Source organism: Sorex araneus, chromosome 1 (assembly GCF_027595985.1).
Source record: "Sorex araneus isolate mSorAra2 chromosome 1, mSorAra2.pri, whole genome shotgun sequence".
Taxonomy (NCBI): domain Eukaryota; kingdom Metazoa; phylum Chordata; class Mammalia; order Eulipotyphla; family Soricidae; genus Sorex; species Sorex araneus.
The window spans coordinates 337,498,826-337,518,137 of NC_073302.1; the positions used below are offsets into that span (position 1 = coordinate 337,498,826).

General features: G+C 37.0%; 1 protein-coding gene across 1 annotated transcript in view; it reads right to left on the minus strand.

Annotated features, from left to right (window-relative positions):
• Positions 1–19,312, minus strand: part of IDO2 (indoleamine 2,3-dioxygenase 2) — a 48,536-nt gene that overhangs the window by 26,049 nt on the left and 3,175 nt on the right. The window contains exons 3-5 of the mRNA XM_012932329.2: positions 14,186–14,281; positions 5,974–6,093; positions 5,111–5,229 (exon numbers count right to left, since the gene is read on the minus strand). Of these exons, the coding sequence (XP_012787783.2) occupies positions 5,111–5,229; positions 5,974–6,093; positions 14,186–14,281 (335 nt within the window). The remainder of the gene's footprint in view (positions 1–5,110; positions 5,230–5,973; positions 6,094–14,185; positions 14,282–19,312) is intronic.

The following is a 19,312-nucleotide window of genomic DNA, read 5'->3' on the forward strand; positions in this document are numbered from 1 at the left end:
ACTCACAGATTTATGTGATTTACATGTCACAGATGTGAATAGACAATGGACCACTATTGGAAAGTGACCCAAACACATAATCTGTAATCACCATGATAAATTATCTTATGCTCTTAATGTCTACACCGTTATAACAAAAACAAATTTTTGTTAGAGCTATTCTACATTTATTCAGTTTTTAGCACCGATATTACCAATTTCTAATCCTTTACCAAACCTTATTATTGACTTTTTTCTTCCTAACTGTTTACTAACTGTTCATTCCTAACTTCCTAACTTTTACTAACTGTTCATTCCACTGTTTCTTTCACATCCTTCTGTATTTTATTGGATGTTCTTTTGACTTTCTTTGAGTTCATTAAACATTGTCATATATTGTCTCCGAATTATTTATCAGAGAGAATATGTATGTGGGCATTCCTTGTTAAGGCTTCATGACTCCTACCTTCATTCATTCCTCGTGGTGATTTTCTGCACTGTTTGCCCATGGTGTTTCTGGTACTCCTGAGGCAGTTCTTTCTTTTTTTTTTTTTTTTTTTTCAATATAAAAATAAGAATACAAGGAAACATTTTTTTCCTACTGTTTTGGTCAATAGTTTGTTGGTATGAACATTGACTTTATCTTTTTTTTTTTTTCTGCCAAGGGAATTTATTTTATTTTTTTTTTAAATTTATTTATTTTTAATTAGAGAATCACCGTGAGGGTACAGTTACAGATTTATACACTTTTGTGCTTATACTTCCCTCATACAAAGTTTGGAACCCATCCCTTCACCAGTGCCCATTCTCCACCACCCGTAAACCCAGTGTCCCTCCCACCCTCCCCAATCCCATCTCCCCCCCACCCCACCCTGCCACTGTGGCAAGGCATTCCCTTCTGTTTTCTCTCTCTAATTAGCTGTTGTGGTTTGCAATAAAGGTGTTGAGTGGCCGCTGTGCTCAGTCTCTAGCCCTCATTCAGCCCGCAACTCCCTTCCCCCACATGGCCTTCGACTACAATGTAGTTGGTGATCGCTTCTCTGAGTTGACCTTTCCCCGGAACGTGAGGCCAGCCTCGAAGCCATGGAGTCAACCTCCTGGTACTTATTTCTACAGTTCTTGGGTGTTAGTCTCCCACTCTGTTATTCTATATACCATAGATGAGTGCAATCTTTCTATGTCTGTCTCTCTCTTTCTGACTCATTTCACTCAGCATGAAACTTTTCATGCCCATCCACTTGACTACAAAATTCTTGACCTCCTTTTTTCTAACAGCTGCATAGTATTCCATTGTATAGATGTACCAAAGTTTCCTCAACCAGTCATCCGTTCTGGGGCATTCGGGTTTTTTCCAGATTCTGGCTATTGTAAACAGTGCTGCGATGAACATACATGTGCAGATGTTGTTTCGATTGTACTTTTTTGCCTCTCTGGGATATATTCCCAGCAGTGGTATTGCTGGGTCAAATGGGAATTCAATATCTAATTTTTTGAGAGTCGTCCATATTGTTTTCCAGAAGGGCTGAACCAGTCGGCATTCCCACCAGCAGTGAAGAAGGGTCCCTTTCTCCCCACATCCTCTCCAACAGCGGTTGCTTTTGTTCTTTTGGATGTGTGAAAGTCTCTGTGGTGTGAGGTGGTATCTCAAAGTTGTTTTGATCTGCATCTCTCTGATGATTAGTGATGCAGAGCACTTTTTCATGTGCTGAGGCAGTTCTTTCTAATACACTATTACTTCCCCTCTCCCTGCCGGGAGGGATCTGGAGATTCTTGATGGGCAGTGGTCTCTTCTTTCCCCAAATAAGATATTGTGGGGGAAATTGTGGCCACTTACTCTGAAAAACCACACCCATCCATGGGAGTAACCAGACATTAGCGCCATGTAGCAACATTCAAAAAAAATTGAACCTAATTTTTTTTAGCCAGTCATCTGTTCTCGGGCATTCGTTTTTTTTCCAGATTCTGGCTATTGTAAACTGTGCTGTGATGAACATACAGGTGCAGATGTCATTTTGACTATACTTTTTTGCTTCCCTCTGGTATATTCCCAGGAGTGGTACTGCTGGGTCAAATGGGAGCTAGATTTCTAAATTTTTGAGAAGCGACCATATTGTTTTCCAAAAGGGCTGAACCAGTCGGCATTCCCACCAGCAGTATAGGAGGGTTCCTTTCTCCCCACAACCACGCCAACAGCGGTTGTTTTTGTTCTTTTGGATATGAGCGATTCTCTGTGGTGTGAGGTGGTATCTCATAGTTGTTTTGATCTGCATCTCCCTGATGATTAGTGATGAAGAGCATTTTTTCATGTGCCTTTTAGCCATTAATATTTCCTCGTTGAGAAAGTTTCTGTTCATTTCTTCTCCCCATTTTTTGATGGGGTTGGATGTTTTCTTTTTGTAGAGGTCAACCAGTGCCTTGTATACCCTTGATATCAACCCCTTATCAGATGGGTATTGGGTGAATATCCTTTCCCATTTTGTAGATTGCCTTTGTATTCGGGTCAGTCTTTTGTGCTGCAGAAGCTTCTTATTTTAATTAGTCCCATTTGTTTATTTCTGTTTCTACTTGATTGCTCAGGTCCGTGTCATCTTTGAAGATACCTTTGGCTTCAATACACAATGGAATACTATGCAGCTGTTAGAAAGCATGAAGTCATGAAATTTGCATATAAATGGATCAACATGGAAAGTATCATGTTGAGTGAAATGAGTCAGAAAGAAAGAGACAGACACAGAAAGATTGCTCCCATATGTGGAATATAAAGTAGCAGAGAGGTACGAGCTAGCAATGATGCAACCTCTGGCAGAAAGCCCTCTGGACTTAGTCACTAAAATACTAAAATACAGAAATCTCGAACCTCAAGGCTGATACTGTGGCCACATGACCTCATGTCTCTTCATTCATTCTCAGCAATGGAAAACAAATTATCAAATGCTTCCTTTCCAGCAGGTCTGACTCTTGGGGGGGGTGTGGGGGGGAACTCCAAACAATAATAGTGAGTTTGGAGCTGGAGCAATAGCACAGCGGGTAGGGCATTTGCCTTGCACACGGCTGACCTGGGTTCGATTCCCAGCATCCCATATGGTCCCCTGAGCACCGCCAGGGGTGATTCCTGAGTGCAGAGCCAGGAGTAACCCCTGTGCATTGCCAGGTGTGACCCAAAAACCAAAAAAAAAAAAAAAAAAAAAAAAAAAGAAAAAAAAGGAAGGAAGAAAGGACCCACATAAATAATTTGACTTCACAGCATAAATCTTAGAAAATAACCAACAAAAGGAGCCCAAACCAGGTAGGAGGAAGGAAATAATAAAACTTAGAGCAGAAATTAATGAGCTGGAATCCAAAAAACAATCCAGATGATCAAAGAAACCAAGAGCTATTTCTCTGAAAAAAACAAATAAGATCTATAAACCACTAGCAAGATTTGAGAGAGAGAGAGAGAAAGAGAGAGAACCCAAATAAACTGAGTCAGAAATGAAAGCGGACACATCACAACAGAAACAGCGGAAAGTCAAAGGATCATTTGAGATTACTTTGAGAGTCTTTATACCACGAAACAAGAGAAGTTCAAAGAAATAGATAAATTCTTAGATTCTTATAACCTCCTAAGGCTTAACCTTAACAGAAGGAAAGAGAGAGAAAGTAAGAGAGAGAGACAGAGAGAGAGAGAAGAAAAGTACTTGCCACAGATATAGGTAGGGGTGGGGGCAGGAGAGAAACTAGGGACATTGGTGGTGGGAAACATACACTGTGAAGGGATAGATGTTGGGAATTTTTTTTTAAAAAAAGAATAACCAAAGTAAATTTGAGAAATAAAGAAGATGGAAGGGGGGCTGGAGCGATAGTACAGCGGGTAGGGCATTTGCCTTGCATGTGGCCGACCCGGGTTCGATTCCTAGCACCCCATATGGTCTCCTGAGCACTGCCAGGGGTAATTCCTGAGTGCAGAACCAGGAGTGATCCCTATGTATAGCTGGGTGTGACCCAAAAAGAAAAAAAATTAAAAAAAAAGAAGATGGAAGGCATTGTGTTACCAGACTATGCTATAATGCCATAAATGAAACTTCCTGGTACTGGCAAAACTGAATAAACACATACAAAGAATTAAAACTGGATCCATGGCTCACACCTTACACAAAAGTCCATTCAAAATGGATCAGACCAGAATCTATAAAGTACATTAAGGAAAATATAGGTAGAACATCCCAAGATCTAGACCTCAAAGGTGTCCTCAATGATAAAATGCCTCAGACAAAGGCAACAAAATAAAAATAAACAAAAGGCACTACATCAAAGTAAAGAATCTCTGAATGACAAAAGAAAGATGGGGTAAAAATAAGATAACTGGGAAATTTTTTTCATCAGATAAAGTGTTGATATCTAGGATATACAAAATACTCACAAAAGTCAGCAACAAAAAAAAAATCCAAACACCCCATGAAAAATGGGTAAAGAAATGAACAGAGTCTTCTCTGAGGAAGACCAACAAATGACCAAAAGGCACATTAAAAAAATGCTCCCCATCATTAATTATTAGGGAAATCCAAATTAAGATGTCAATGATATATCACACCAATGAGAATGGCACATATCAAAAATATTGGGAAGCATCTGTGTTGCTGGGGATGTGGTGGCAAAGGAACTCTCAATCACTGCTGGTGGGAATGTTGTGTGGTTCAAGTCCTATGGAAAAACATAAACCTGGGTTGAGCTGTCTAAAATCCAGCAATTCCACTTTTGAGTATCTAGCCTCAGAACAGGAAAACATTCATTCAAACACACACACACACACACACACACACACACACACATACACACACACACACACACACACACACACACACACTTCAGATTGTAAGTAGTTGGATCTGATTCAAACCAGAAAATGTGGCCTACACATCCAAGTGTTCAGATAGTTTGAGAAGAAACTTCTAGAAACTGAATTACAAATATATATTAAGGTTTACCCTAATTTTGGACTCATGAAGCAAACACTAAGTGTGAACATCTCTGATAAAAATATATAAAAATAAGACCAGTGTGGGACTTTCTTGTTTGAACAGACTAAGTTACACAACTACTCTTTATTGAATCTCCATGAGTTAGACTCCGAGGCAATCTTTCTCACTCTTACCCTTTAGAGTTCCTCATAGTCCAGTTTGCCAGCACCAAGTCAGAGTGGACCAGGATAGGAGGGAGGCCCAAGATCCTGGAAACTTCAACAAACGGAAGAGCAAGATTCTGTGGCAGAACCTTTCAGATATAAATGCAAGCAATGAACATATTGTGGGAAGAGTGTAGCAAAGGAAGCAATTATGATTATCTTTTCATCCACAATTCTGTGCTTGAGAAACAAGCTGGGGAGAAAACTGCCATTCCCTGAGATATGTATAGATATGATTCACTCAAATGTTTTTATTAACAACCAATTGAATAGAAAGCTTTTAAGTACAGTCTCAAATATCCATAAAAATATAAAAGTAGAAATTACACCTACACATAAAGTATAAATAATTTCCCTAATTACTATGTTTAGAAAAGCATCAAGTGTTTGCACATGAATTAGGGCCTGAATTTAAAAGAAGTAGAAAAAAAACTCTCTGTAAAAACTATAAATCATGTCTGAACCAAATAAAATATGATCATGGGAAATGAGAAAATATTATTGAATGGAACTAGAAAAAATTATGTAGCACAGATGACTATTAATCAAAGATTATTACAGATATAAAACATAAGCAATTTCTAATCTTTTAAAATCAAAACTTTAAATGAAACATTTCAAATACAGTTATAAGAAGGTTCAGAAAAATAATTAATTAAAGAGAGAAGACTAAAAGAAAATTTTCTACACCATGGAAAAATAAAGTGCATTATTTAAGTGAAGTCTTTGTCCTTTTTCAACTAATACCCAAAGAAAGAACAAGAAATGACCTATTTTCCAGTAAACAGGATAGTGTCAAACAGATAAAGCAGTCTTACTAGTTTGACCCTTACCGTTTGGGGCTGTGTCTCTCCTTCCTGCCAGACATACCCCATGGTAATAAGGCTGAGGACCAGATGAGCAAGGCGGTGTTCCCGGTGACCCGTGAGGAACTGGCAATCCAGGACGGGCATCTGTACAAGCAATTCTCAGTATTATCAGTTGAAGGGTGGGAATGGGTCTAGGAGTTTAGAACATCATGCACAATCACATCTCTACAGATCCTAGAACACAGCAGTATTGGTGATACTCAACAATATCTTTCTGAGAAGTACCTCATCTTTCCACCAGTGCCTCCCAATATCATCCTTGTAGTCCTCATCACTGAAGTGATAGTTTGGTTAGTATTCAACAAAATTAACATACAAGATAGATCATGTATTTCATGGGAGCCTCTCACAGCAACTTTGTAGTCTTGTGATATGAGAACACCTTTGTTTACTTGATATTTCTGACCCAGCTTATCCTAATAACAATCTTGCTTCGTGGAAGCTATTTTCTTGGTTTTACTCATTGCTCCAGGCTCAGCAGAGTTAAGAATCTGATTAAACAAGTTGGCCAATTGCTTCCTTCTTCACATTAATAAGCAGTTTAGATATTAGTAGGGGCTAACCAGAAAGGCAGAGAAATAGAGAGTTTATTAGTACCAGAAGTAGGAGTCAACAGGAAAAAAGAAGGGAAAGTTTTCACAGACACCCATGAACAACTGCTGACAGCAGAAAGAGAAGGGGGATTTTATGGACACCTCTCAAAAAGAATGGATGTATAACCACAAGATAATCAATGGAAATCATAGAGAATTGAGGATAATGAACAAGTATTTAGTGACAATATTTATATATTCTTTGATGAAGTTTCTGCTTATCTTCTCTTCCAAAATTTTTATTTGGTTGTTGTTATTATTATTGAGCTTCCTCAGTACTTCATGTGTCTCAAATATTAGTCTTTTGTCAGGTATATGTTGCTAAATATTTTTCTCTCATTAGATAGGAGGTCTCATTTGCCTCAAAAGGTTTCTAATTTCTTGTAATGCCATGTTTATTTTTTGTTTTGTTGCTTTTGTCAAATGGAATTGGGTTATTAAAAACACTTTGAGAGTACTGCTTTTGTTTTCCTCAATGTTTTTTATGAGACCTAATCTAATCTCTAATATCTGGTGCATATTTGGAGGATCTTTTATGTATATTATGTCATCTGAAAATAATGAGCTGAACATCTTTTTCAATTTTTATGTTTTTGACTTATTATTACAGCTTAATTGCTGGATTTTCTAAACTATACTCAATAGTGAAGAAAATGTATATCCTTGACTTTTGTCTGATCTCAGAAGAAAAGTTTTCATTTTTCACTGAGTATATGATATTAGTTGCACATTTGTTGCATGGGTTATTGTTAGCTTTAGGTTCATATTGAGGTATAATATAAGTTCCCTTTAAGGTTCAGGGCTTTTCTTGGGGAAATGGGGCTATGCATCTGGTAGCACTCCTGGATTTCTCCTAGACTTGTGTTCAGGAGTCACTCTGAAAAGTGCTCAGTTGACCATATGTAGCCCTTTCCTATCTCTCTGACCCAGAGATTTATGTTGATGATGATGATGATGATGATGATGATGATGATGATGATAACTAGATGCTGAATCTCGCCAAAAGCCTTACTGATCTCTATTGATATTATTATATAATTTGATCTTAATGTTGTTAACATGGTATATTGTATTAATTGATATTCATATGTTGAACCATACTTGCATTCCTGAAATAAATCCTGATCATAGTATATGATCATTTTGATCTATTGTTGGATTCTGTTCATTCGATTTTGTTGAAGGGATACCAGCCTGCAATTTTATTTTTAGTAATATCTCTGTCTACTTTTGTTATTTAGGTAATGTTGGGTCTGAATCCAACATTAGGTGCTGTTAGGAAGAATTTCCATTTCTTCAATATTCTGGAAAATCTTGAGGACTATCAGTAATAAGTCTTTAAATAATTGGCAAACAGAATGAACATTTTATGAGATCTACAAATAAGACAGGGCAAAACCTCCACTTTCCATGATTTCAACTGAAAATGTTTAAGTAAGCTTAATAATTTTCAAGTTAGTAATTATATTAAACACAATTTAAATCCATGATCACATGAAATAGCTATGTGTATGCACAATTATCTTAAAGAATATATGTAAATCAATATTTTATTATCCATCACCCTTCTTAAACAATAGATCATTGGGGCTAGAGCAATACTATAGCAGGTAAGGCTCTTGTCTTGCGTGTGGCCTACCCAGGTTCTATCCCCACATGCTCCCTGTACATCTACATAGTAATTCCTGAGTTCAGAGCGAGGAGTAATCCCTGGCTCAAAAAAAAAAAAAGTAAAAGGAGAACAAAAGAAGTAGATCACCAAAACCTTCTCTGTGTGCTTCTCAAAAGTGCCCACTTTGAAACTTGTATTTGCTATTAATATGCTATGTTATACTATTCAAAAGTCAAATATTTGTGTTAACTAAATCATGTTTAATATAATTTGAATAACTTTGAAATTATCTGCATGTTACTAAAGTCCACTGTTTCTTTTTCTTTTTCTTTTTTTTTTTTTGCTTTTTGGGTCACACCCAGCGATGCTCACGGGTCACTCCTGGCTCTGCACTGGTGGTGCTCAGGGGACCATATGGGATGCTGGGAATCGAACCTAGGTCGGCCAGCCGAGTGCAAGGCAAACGCCCTACCTGCTGTGCTATCACACCAGCCCCAGTCCATTGTTTCTATAGTTATATTTTTTGTTTTGATACAAAATATATATTTTTCTCCTATAAATAGGTTTATTTTTTACAGTGATACAGTGTGGCAATTGAAATTGTAGTACCTAGGCAGTAAGTAAAGGCATTATTTTAGGAGTCAGAGTCTGCCAGAAGAGACGTGCCCATATTGAGTAGAGGAAAGCCAGGAAAAACCAACCTTCGAGGATATCTGTGGAATCAGTACATCAGTGAGACTCAAGATGCTTAGTTAGATTCTCAGACTATTCATGGAGCTTGATTTCTTATATTTTTGTTAATATGAAATTGAGGAGAAGTTGTTAAAAAACAGACCTTTTCATGTAGCTCTACGACATTATTACACAAGAATAAAATACTTAAATTAGAAGAATATTTTCAAAGTTAACAAACATTAACAAATTGTCAAAGAAATTTGTCATCTATAATGCATAAAAAACCTTAAAGTTTAACTTTACTGGTACTCAGAAATGTCAAGCTTATGAAGTGAATGTGCTAACCACTATACTAAGGAAATTATGAAACATCATAATTGCAATCATTTTTTGCAGGTTTCTTATGAAAAATGCTCTTATAATTTTAAATCAATTTGTCCGATAAGCTGTAAATACCAGAATTTTATATGGCAACTAGTTATTTTGATCTCCTATCTCATAAAATATTTATTATCATTATCACTGTGATCCCATTGTTCATCAATTTGCTTGAGCGGGCGCCAGTAATGTCTCCATTCGTCCCAGCCCTGAGATTTTAGCAGCCTCTCCTTACTCATTCTTCCAAATGGTGCAGTATTGGAGGCCCTTTCAGGGAATAAGACCCATTATTGTTACTGTATTTGGCATATCAAATGCACCATGGGGAGCTTGCCAGGCTCTGCTGTGCAAGCGGGATACTTTTGGTAGCTTGCAGGGCTCTCCGAGAGGGATGAAAAATGTATATGAGAATACAAGCAAGTATGTTATAACCAAACACGTGTGTGCTGCTTTAGGTACATCAGTGGGATATTTGCACCGGATATCCCACAGACTGGCCTCACCGGGGCCCCTTGGAAGGGGGCGGGTTGAGTTTTCCTCCCGGCCCCAAGCAGAACCACGGCAATTGAAAACATCCATTTTTGGATGATTTTGACAGATGCAAATTTTATTCTAAAACCATATAAAATAGGTGATTTTCACAGATGCAAATTTTATTGTAAAACCATATAAAATAGGGAAACTGCAGGAAGAATAAAACAGTTTTGTTTGTTCTGGTTTTAGGTCACAGCCAGCGGTGCTTAAGACTTACTCATGGTTTGAAAAAGATGGCTACAATTGTAAATTACATATAGTAAATAATTCCAATCATGATAGAGTCATACCATACAAAATACTTCTCTGTAGACCACAGATCAGTAGCTAGTGCTTATGAAACATTAGAAGACTATTTACTCAGGGTAGAGGCATAATAACTGTGTAAATCTTATCTAGTAACTCTTGGGCTAGGAAGCTAGTTCAAAAGGCTAGAGCACATGCATGCCTAACCCCTGAGTGTGACTCCCAGTGCCACTTGGTCCCTGGTCATTGCTAGTCGTAGCCCTGGAGGCCCCTGAGCACCATTAAGGATGACCCTGGTGGCCTGTTCATAAGATTATGCTGTGAAATTATTATTATTAAATTTAATAACTTATTCAGAAATTATCTGAGTATTTTATACCAATATTTCTGGTTGTCCCCTCAAAATCTTTCCAAGTTGAATGACAGTGCCACCTATGGTGCTTCAAAATAACCTTACTACACAACAAAGAGATCAGTATTTGAATCCTGGCTTCATGTAGATGACTTATTCTGACTTATTTAGAGACCTGGTAGCTTCACATCCTGTTAGACGTGATTTTACTGGATATTACTGCTATGATATAAAATACATTACCAGTATTCTACTCTCTTTTTGGGAGAACACTACTCCTCTTCTATCATACGAAGCGATGCCATTGATCTACCATCCAGCTTTTCTTTAAATAAATACATTATTTTTGCTTGCCTTGGACATAATCAGTATTTTCCTAAGAAAATGCCCTTCTACCTCTAGTATAATTAGCATATCTTCCTTTGTTTAGCATTCAAACTCATTTACAGCAGTAAAATTGAACAATATGTTCTAAGCTACTCTGCTTTCTCATGAATCGCCTAAGAATACCTACGTCCTGGAGACAGAGATTTCAGACACAGGATTTGGTTTCAATTTTTTTTTTTTCAGTTTGTGGGTATGACTGTGAAGCTACCGGAAAATGGGGGATCTGGGTGGAGGAGGCCCAGTTCCAGTCCGAGCAAGCTTAGAGATCTCAGCCCTGGGTCCTGCATATCTGGGTTCCTGCCAGTTTTTTCAAAATATTTACTAATATCTATTATATACTTTTTTACTTGGTTGTTTTCTTTGTTGATTTCCAGTATCTTATATATTTGTGATGCAAGTACTCTTCCCAGTTATTGGTATGACACTATATCCTATCAGCTTGGGACTTGACTTTTTACTTTCCTTATTGCATATTTTCATGGATAAAATTTCTATTCATTAAATTTACCTCAAAATATCCCACTCTTATGAAACATTCCTTTATCTACATAATATCATGAATTTTTTACTATGACATTTGATATATTATTTTGTATATTTAAATTATAGCCTGAAAGAATTTAATTTTGTTTATGGTAAAGGAAAGACTGCAGTGAATTATTTCTAAATGCAAGGTGCACATGTGAATAATGAGTTAACCTAGCAACATAACAGTATTAAAATTGCAGTGTGATTCTATGTGTGATCCTAATGTGTGATTCTCTGCATCTGCAAACCTCTTAGTATTGTATATCACAAAGAATGAATTGCTTAGAAGTTTTCAAATCATCAGATTGTAGAGAAATTGCTTGTATATGTCTCACTCTAGCTTCTGACATAATGCTTTTGTGGGTATTAATGTCTTTGTGTTAAAATTACCCTCCTTAATGGGCATGAAAAGTTTCATGCTGAGTGAAATGAGTCAGAAAGAGAGAGACAGACATAGAAAGATTGCACTCATCTATGGTATATAGAATAACAGAGTGGGAGACTAACACCCAAGAACTGTAGAAATAAGTACCAGGAGGTTGACTCCATGGCTTCGAGGCTGGCCTCACGTTCCGGGGAAAGGTCAACTCAGAGAAGCGATCACCAACTACATTGTAGTCGAAGGCCATGTGGGGGAAGGGAGTTGCGGGCTGAATGAGGGCTAGAGACTGAGCACAGCGGCCACTCAACACCTTTATTGCAAACCACAACAGCTAATTAGAGAGAGAAAACAGAAGGGAATGCCTTGCCACAGTGGCAGGGTGGGGTGGGGGGGAGATGGGATTGGGGAGGGTGGGAGGGACACTGGGTTTACGGGTGGTGGAGAATGGGCACTGGTGAAGGGATGGGTTCCAAACTTTGTATGAGGGAAGTATAAGCACAAAAGTGTATAAATCTGTAACTGTACCCTCACGGTGATTCTCTAATTAAAAATAAATAAATAAAAAAAAATTACCCTCCTTATAATTTTATAGTTTTATCTGATTCAGAGTTCACTGTAATAGAGTGAGAACTCCTTTAACTTGATTCTAAATACATCCATTTCCAAATTATTTTACCCATTCTAACTAGGTGTGATTCCTGCGGATACACTATTCAAGAGAAGTGTCAAGGGGTTAATTTCATTGATGTGCAGTTTCAATAGTTCTCTTGACTGAAACATCACTTTGACCATTGAGAGAACTTACAGAAACAGCTTAACATCCCTTTCTATGACAGATATTTCTCAGTAGCATTTAAACTATGAGAAACACCAATTCAACAAATTATTCAACAAGTTGCTGACACCACTTATAATTTAGTGGTCAAATAAAGCCTGAGGAAAATTTCGACACAGTCCAAAGTGAGGAAATTACAGTTCTCTGTGTTCACAAATTGAAATTTGATTTTCCTTTCTGGAATACTGTCCCAGAAATCCCCTTCTTCTTTAAAATGAGAGATTGAAACTCTTTTCTGTTTTTCTTTGAAGTTTCATATGAAGGCTAGAGATTCTCATTTGTGGGTCTAATATAATTTAACATGGCAAAATGCCATTAAATCTTCTACTATATCATTGCACTTTTTGTATCCTGCCTTTACATATATTTTAAAATTTACTTTTAATATTTCTATAGTCTTTAATGAGTAATTTTATGCAGCAGGAAAAGTAATTCTGTTGTTCAGTTTGCCAATTTCAGAAACAGTATTCATATTTTATGCTCATTACTTAGAAGGCATTAAAACATTGTAAAAATCAATCTGTAATTATGAAAACTAAATATGTGTAGGTTAGTTAAGAAGTCTGGAAGAACAAAATAATAGTTGCAACACTGAAATATGCAACTGTTGAGATGAAGATTGGTGGAGAAGACTACAAAAATGTAAATATACACTGAATATTTTTGTGCAGCAGGAAATTTTTTAAAAAGCTATTTCAGGAGCAGAAGCGGTAGTTCAGTGGGCAGGGCATTTGCCTTGCTCAAAGCCAACCAGGCTTCATTCACCAGCATCCCATATGGTCACCCCAGCACCACTCAGAGTGTAGAGCCAGGAGTAGTTCCTGAGCATTGCTGGATGTGACCAAAACAGAAAAAAGAAACAAAGTAACAACAAAATTTTGCTTTTAAAAGAGCTATTTCAAATGTCATCTATCCCTCTTTGCCATTCTATGAGATCATAATGTCTTCTATTTTATAAATTATGAGGCAGTTATAAGGATTGAGTGACTTGTAAGGATGGTGAGTGATAAAAGCAATATTCAAATTCAAGTCTTTGAAAATAATCATCTATTTTTTTTCTTTTTACACTTTCAGATGTTTCCTCCTAGATCCAAGAAATGTCACTATTCCTTACATACTTTTGGAAAATTTTGCTCATCTTATCCCTTGTGCGGTACTTACAGACTTGTCTGTTTTGTTTATTTTATTATCAAGCCTGTGGTCAATTCTAACATTATATCTCATAAATTCCTTTTATTCTACAATAGAGTGTGAACTCCCTGGTATATCATATTAAGATCATTGGTTATAGAAAACTAAGCATGTGACAAAAAGTGACAGCCCTGAGAATTTTCACTATTTTTCCCAGATAGAGCTTATCCAGAAGCTAGCCTATAATTCTGATTTTCAGCCTCTCTGAAACAGATACTTGAGTTATTAATGTTCCATGAAAGTTTTGTGAAGTTTTGTGAAAGTTCTGGACATTTTAACAAGACATGTCTTCTGTCATGTACAAGACATTATGCTCTTCGGGGAAAAACAACATAGCTTTCGCTAAGTCAATGACAATGATTTGTGTCCAGATATGCTCCAAAGGCGGGGGGAATAATGTGTCATGAAATGAAAGTAGGATGGTGAGAAGGGATTTAGGAGAAGAAGAATAAAAGTGGTGTACCTTGTTCACGTGAGCTTGAAGTTGGTGACTCTCAATCAAGTGAGGAAGTTTACTGACAATTTCCATCCAAGGCCCATAATAATCTGGAAGTGTTTTCTGCAAAGTAGAAATATCTCAGGATTTTAGATCTATCTAAGAAATAGCTTTAGACAATAGCCACTTTTAATTTCAAGCCTAAAAGCAGAATTTAGATCAATTTAGTACAATGAATATCGAGAATTCATTATGTACTGGACTCTGACAAAGCAACAGAGATACACCAATGGCTAAATACAAACATTCTGCATCAGGGGCATATATTTAAGAAGATATAATGCAATTTTAGATAAAATGAAACAAACTTTAAAAATTAAAATAAAAAAACTAAAATAAAGAATGGATAATCGTATGCATAATCCTTTCTACATGGATTTTAAAAGTAATTATTTTAAAATACTTAATACTAAATACTTAGTCTCTTTTCTTTGTACTTCAATAAAAAATTGTATCTTCAACAAAATGTTTAATACAGGTGTCATCTCAGAAATACAAATTTAAACCATAGAGAGGCAGCACTAAAAACCTATGGAAATGGCTAAAATAGTGGGTCATTGATGCCAGATGTTGGGGTCAGAAGATGGGGCTCAGGAGCCCCTCTACATCACTGAAGGTAATATGGATGTCCCCTGGGAAAACAGTGGAGCAACCTCCTCCAAAAGGAAACCCCTGGTAATCATTCAATCCCACATTCTCACATCTACGTTAATTAACCCAGATAGATGAAAGCATGTGACAAGATGCACCCAGGAACCTTTACAACAGCCTCATTACCCACAACAGAAATAGCCCTCATCAGATGAAAGAATGAACACACTGGTACATTCATACATTGTAACACTACTGAGTAATATAAGAGACCAAGCTACTCGGGCAATAAATGAACTTTAGCAGGGAAATCCAACAGAGAGTATACAATTCCTTTACAGAAAATTCTAGAAAAGACAACATTTATCTATATTCACAGAGAGCTGACTGATGGTTGTCTTTTTAGAATATAAAAGTAGGTGAAAAAGTCATGGTAAGAAAATGTTTCTATATTTATTAGAGATTGTCTCTACTTAGCTGCACTAGATGAGATATCAAAGCTTATTTAATTGAGCACTTAAATTGTATTGATTTTATTATATACAAATTATATCCCCTTAAGGCTGTTATAAAAATAAAAAACAGAATCATAGCAACAAAATAATATAACAATTAAGCATCATATATTTCTTATCTATTTCATTACTCAAAATATTGCTTAAGATGTTTTGTTTTGTTCTATTTTCAGGCCACAGCTGGCAATGTTCAGGGTTTACTCCTGGTTCTACCCCAAGTGATCACTCCTGGGAGACTCTGAAGACCATTTGGGATGCGGAGGATTGAGTGTGGGTTCGCCTCAATAGCACAGCGGGTAGGGTGTTTGCCTTGCAAGCATCTGACCCAGATTCGATTCCTCTGTCCCTCTCGGAGAGCCTGGCAAGCTACTGAGAGTATCCCACTTGCACGGCAGAGCCTGGCAAGCTACCACTGGTGTATTCAATACGCCAAAAACAGTAGCAACAAGTCTCACAATGAAGACATTACTGGTGCCTGCTGGAACAAATTGATGAACAACTGTAGGATTACAGTGCTACAGACAGTGGCCTAAAGCAAGGCAAATGCCCTACTGGCTGCATTATCCCTCTGGCCCAAATGCTTTGACTTTTCTGCCACAGTACCAGTACCAGAAAATTTTGAGCTTTCTGAACCTATAGTTTTCAAAGTGTGGCTCTGTAACTGGCAATATGGGGATCACCTAGGTATTTACTAAATGCAAATTCTCAGACCACTCCAGATCTACAAAATCACAACCCTTGGTGGAACTCAGGGCATGTGCTCCAGCAAGTCCTGCAGTTGAAGCTCATAAACTTAAAAAAATTCACTGTCTGTTTTAGGCTTTCTCCAGAGTTGAAGAATGTAATGAATTATATCAATGCGTTTTAATTGTTAGACTCTTATTTTTAAAGTGTCTAAGACAGGACCACCTGAGAACTTTTCATGAAACAATGTTTTTTTTTTCATTGTCAGAGTTTCATTGTCAGTTCATCTATTTTACCTGCCTAACCTTTGAAGGTATTTTAATAGTCTGTTATGGATATAACTAATTGCTTTATCATTTTGCACTGCTATTAATGAATCTAAGCAGATATACTTATACAGAGAGTCTCTTGCCCGCATGCCTGGCTATCTTCCCCAGAGCCCCTCGGAGGGGGTGGGCTCCAGCTTCCCTCCCCACCCGAGCAGAGCTCCCAGCGGCCAAAAACCACTGGAACCTAGCTACAGCCATGCTCGAGGCCCCTCTCCACACTTTCAGATGGGCCTCATGCATGAAGGTACTGGCAGAGGAACCCAGGTGTGTGTAATCCCATCAATGACCAACATCCAGAGACTTAAAAGCGATCTCCCAGAAGATATATTCTAGCCTGCTTCTCCCTCTGGGAGAAACTGGCAAGCTTCTGAGAGTTTCCTGCCCACATGGAACAGCCTTGCAAGCTTCCCATGGTGTATTCATACTCTAAATCCAGTAACAAGCTAGATCCCATTCCCCTGACCCTGAAAGAGCCTCCAGTGCGACATCATTGGGAGGGCTGAGTCGAGAAAGACTTCTAAGATCTCAGGGAAAGGATAAATGGAGAGGTTACTGAGCCTGCTTGAGAGATCGATGATTAACGGGATTTTGTGATCGTGATCGTGATACTTATACATGCACTTTTAAGTATGTTCTGTATATTTCCTTAAAACAAACTAAGAATTTTAACTGCTATATTAAAGATTCTGTATATTTGGGAAAGAACAATAGTACAACAGGTAGGCATTTGCTTTGTATGCAGTTAACCCAGATTTGACCCTTGGCACTCCATATGGTTCCCCTAGCTGGCCAGGAGTTATCCCTGAACACAGAGCCAGAGGTGCTGGTTCTACATGCCCTGAGCATTGCTGGGTGTGCCCTAACTTCTCCAATAAAAGTTAAAAATAGATGAAATAAAATATTTAATGTCTATGACAAGATGATAGAAATGTATAAGAAATTTCTGCAAAATGTAGCAGAAAGAAAAAAATGTGCTAGCTATCTTTCCACTATTGAACAATATATTTTCATTTTTAAAATTTATAATTTCATGAGGGCATTACTTGTATTTATATTTGATGGTCATTAATGATCTTGAAAATATTTTCTTATGCTTTGATTACTGCAAGTACATGCAAGCGCATTTGTGTATTTGCATGCGTATGTGAAATATTTATCTAGAACAAGCTGGCTGAAGGAATCAATATTCCACTTAAGTCATACTAATAAGGTTTGAGAGTGTTTTTAGTGTGTTTATCATCTTTAATATGTTTCTCTTATAGATATTTTAAGCAGAACATCTTATCTCATGTTTTGATTTTGCAATAAAGAAAAATCCCAGAGTAGTCAGGTGACTTTCCTAATATTACATACATGATTACTTGCCAAATCAAACCTCTCAACTCAAATTTCAATGTTTGTACAATACCTCCTCAGAACAGAGACTAAAAAAATAGTTGTTGGGGGGCCTGGTATGAAAATTTGTTACATGGGAAAAATAATTAGACAAAAATTTTTAAATTTTTTAATATCTTAATTCTGATAATTTGAAACAAATTAGCATGGGTTAAAAAAAGAATTACATATTCTTATTTATTAAAATATGACTCTGAAATAATGGTGGAGGGAAGCGGACACTCTGATGGAGGGTTAGTGTTGAGATGAGGCATACATAAAACTATCGCTGACAATATTATAAATCATAGTGCTTCAAATAATTTTTTAAAGAATACCATCCTATGTTTTAATTCTTTTTTTAACTATACTTGTCAAATTAAAATTTTCCAAAAAATTAAAAATGACATATTTAAGTATAATGATATAGTTAATAAGTTTAATCCACTAATTAATCATCAGTATAGTAACACTTGATAAACTTAAATAAATACATATTTAAAATAATGTTGAAATAGGTTAATATCCCTTGAGGAAGTACAACTTAAACTTTAGGTTTATATTTGGCAGGAATAATTTGAAGCTATTTTCTAGAAAAAACATCTACAAGTTAATAAATAATTTGAGAGATTAGGCCTAATCAATAGTTGCATGTACCAAAGGCCATCCCTTAAATAGCTAGTCTTACAATAAATGGTGTTGTCCAAAGTATGTTCAGGAGAGTACTGAATAAATCTACTTCCCTTTAATATATTTTTTCAATATGTCTAAAAATCTAAAAGAATAGACATTTTAAAATCAAGTGTTTCAGGCTCTGAAGAGATAGTACAGCAGACAGGGTCCATTACTTGCTCCAGGTCAATACTTGGCATCACATCTGGTTCCGTGAGCTCTACTAGGAGTGATCCCTGAACACAGAGCCAGAAGAAAGCCCTGTGCACACTTGTCTTTTGCCCGCAAAGCAAAAAAAATTAATTAAAAAGTGTTTCTAGAAGTAGTAATGTGATGTGTTGTTGAAATTATGTGCATGAGAAATGATCATAAACAGTATAGTAAATCACAGATTCAATAAAATAAATTCGACCAACTGAAACCCTGGCTAAGAAAATAGCACAGAATAGGTCGGGATTGTAGTTCAGTGGTCAAATAATTCCAGTTCATGGGGTTTTGGATTCTATCTCTAGCACCACAGAAACAAACAAGCAGCCAGAAATCACCTTCGTTTCTTCTTCTGTCTCACCCCTAGTAACATTAAAGATCAAACTAAACAAAAAGATTGAACTTAAAAGTTTGGACAAAAATAGAATAGGAATGGATGGGTGAGATAAGTCCAGGGGTAGAGCACACTCTTACCGTTTACAAGAACAAAAGTTGGAGCCCAATACCACCACATCGGCTAGATGGAGACCTAGTTGTACTTGAGCACCAAATACTTAAGTTCACTTTCTGGCCGATAACCACTGGGATTAACTCAGGCTACAGAGCACAGATGAATGTAATTTTTTTTAAAAAACGGGCGGGGGGCAGGGCCTGAATGATAGACCAGGGGCGGAGGGTATTTGCCTTGTACATGGCCAACTGGGATTTGATCCCGGCACCCC